The sequence below is a fragment of the Ursus arctos genome, unplaced genomic scaffold (genome assembly GCF_023065955.2).
Source record: "Ursus arctos isolate Adak ecotype North America unplaced genomic scaffold, UrsArc2.0 scaffold_4, whole genome shotgun sequence".
In the NCBI taxonomy this organism is placed as follows: Eukaryota; Metazoa; Chordata; class Mammalia; order Carnivora; family Ursidae; genus Ursus; species Ursus arctos.
Window position 1 is genome coordinate 87,472,788 of NW_026623056.1, and position 2,249 is coordinate 87,475,036.

The 2,249-nt window shown below is 45.8% G+C and overlaps 1 protein-coding gene across 1 annotated transcript; it reads right to left on the reverse strand.

Moving 5' to 3' along the window:
- Nucleotides 1-265: 265 nt before the first annotated feature.
- LOC113258629 (potassium inwardly rectifying channel subfamily J member 6) lies at nt 266-1,228 on the reverse strand. Its single transcript, XM_026503600.2, has one exon. It carries the CDS (start codon nt 1,211-1,213, stop codon nt 266-268), a length of 948 nt encoding a protein of 315 aa, XP_026359385.1. The 5' UTR covers nt 1,214-1,228.
- Nucleotides 1,229-2,249: the final 1,021 nt, after the last annotated feature.

Consider the following 2,249-nt stretch of genomic DNA (forward strand, 5'->3'; position numbering starts at 1 on the left):
AGCCACTTAAAAAGTACTTTGGAGACCGATAAGATTTTAATTTCAGGAAATATTTGGAAATTTAAAATGTAAGTGGTCTTTTGAAAAATTGTTTATGGGTTAATTTCCAAAGGCTTTTAAAAAGTGAAATGGTTAGACTTCTTGGTGGGTTTGCCAAAGTTATAGGACACATAGGCCTATTATTTCATGAAACAAGGGGGTGGAATCAATAGTGAGTGAAATTCAATTTTCATATGTTATCATTAATAAGTATGTCAGGTCCAGCTTAAAATGAGCATTGATCCCACAGATAACCCAGGATGGAGCACGCCTTACCTGTAGCTTCTACCATTCCTTCTAGGATGACCACAATTTCCAGTTCCTCTTTGGGCAGCTGGGCTTTGGAGATCTCCCAGAAAGGACTCTGTTGGTTAATTTCGTGGCTGATGATGAGTGGTGATACCAGAAACAGACGGTCATCCCCGGTGTAATACCCTACATTGATATCTGTTTGGTTCAAGGGGATGAACTCACCCTCTGAGGTCTGTTTGGACTTGATCAACTTGGCTCGGATGGAAGCCTCCACGATGTGGGAATTCCTGAGATCCCCGACTCGGAACATCAGGCACAGTTTCCCATCCCGCATGGAGATCACCGCGTGGGTGGAAAAAACCAGGGTCTCTGCCCTCTTCTTGGGTTGCGATATTTTTACAAACATGCATCCCACCATGAATGCATTGACAATGGACCCCAGCACAGACTGGATTAAGAGGAGAATAATTCCCTCTGGGCACTTGTCCGTGATGACCCGGTAGCCATAACCAATGGTAGTTTCTGTCTCTATTGAGAATAAAAAAGCAGAGACGAACCCATTGAGGTTGGTGACACAGGGAGTCCACGAAGGGTCCTCTATGTGGTCCATATCCCCTCGGATGTATGCAATTAGCCACCAGATCATCCCAAAAAAGAGCCATGTCACTGTGTAAACCATGACGAAAATCAACAGGTTGAATCTCCACTTGAGATCTACCAAGGTGGTGAAGATATCCGTCAGGTAGCGGTAGGTCTCCCTCACGTTGCCGTGATGGACGTTGCATTTTCCGTCTTTCCGCACGTACCTCTGGATTTTCCGTTTGGTCCGGTCTCGGCTGACGTGTCTTGGCAGGTCGTCCCTGGCCTGCTTAGGCAACTTCGGCTGGTGAATGGCCACAGGGCTCTCAACGTCCTGATCCATTGAGTCGCCCTCCAGGACGTTAGCTGGTAGTTTGGGGGAAAGAAAAGAAAAATGGAATGAAATACTGGTTCTTTTGGGATCATGGAAACCACGCTGTGTATGGTGTCTGGTAGTGAAACCAAATAACATTGTGTAGCTTTTAACAGAATAGGTGAAGCTATTTTTATTTGGCATCTCTGGACAGGCCTTTAGTTGACTTGGACTCCTGTGCCCTATGATCTAACTCGTGTGAATACTTCCTCACCCGTCCCACAGGGACAGAGCTTACTGCAGTCAAACTGTCTCCCTCCAGCAAGTTCTACGAGTCAGCCCCTACATGGGATGTCTTCCCATTCCATCTGAGATGCCATCACATGGGAGAGATAGCACACCCTGGATGAAGAAATGTTTCAATTCAGACAGTCTTGGTTCTGCCACTCAGCAATTGTGGGCTCTTAGAGATGCTATCTGTTATGGGCGGCATTGTGCCCTGCCCCGCCGTCTGTGTGGAAGACCTAACCCCCAATGTGATTGTATTTGGAGATAGGGCCTTTAAGGAGATAACTAACATTAAGGGTGGAGCCCTAATAGAACAGGTGTCCTTATCAGACGAGGGAGAGACATCAGGGTGTGCACCAGGGAAGGCCATGAAAGGACACGGTGAGAAGGTGGCCATCTGCAAACCAGGAAGAGAGGTCTTCCAACCCAAGCAAGGTGGCCGGAAAGGAACCCTGCCAGCGTCTTCATCTTAAACCTTCAGCCCTGCCCCCCACTCTGGTATTCTGTTACAGCAGCCCAAGTAGACTAAGACACTGTCTGAATTCATTGAACCCGAGTTTCCACATTTACAAAATGGTTATCATGATACCCGATTTATAGGGTTGTTATAAGTTGAATGAAACCACGTATGTGCCATGTGGTTGCATGGAACAGACATATAATAAGTATTCCTTTGTATTAAATTGTGCCTGTGCTAGCAGTCTCCTTAAATAGGGCAAGAATTTTGAGAGAGCTCTTTAAATTGTGACATGAATTTCAGAGGTGAAAAATAAAAATT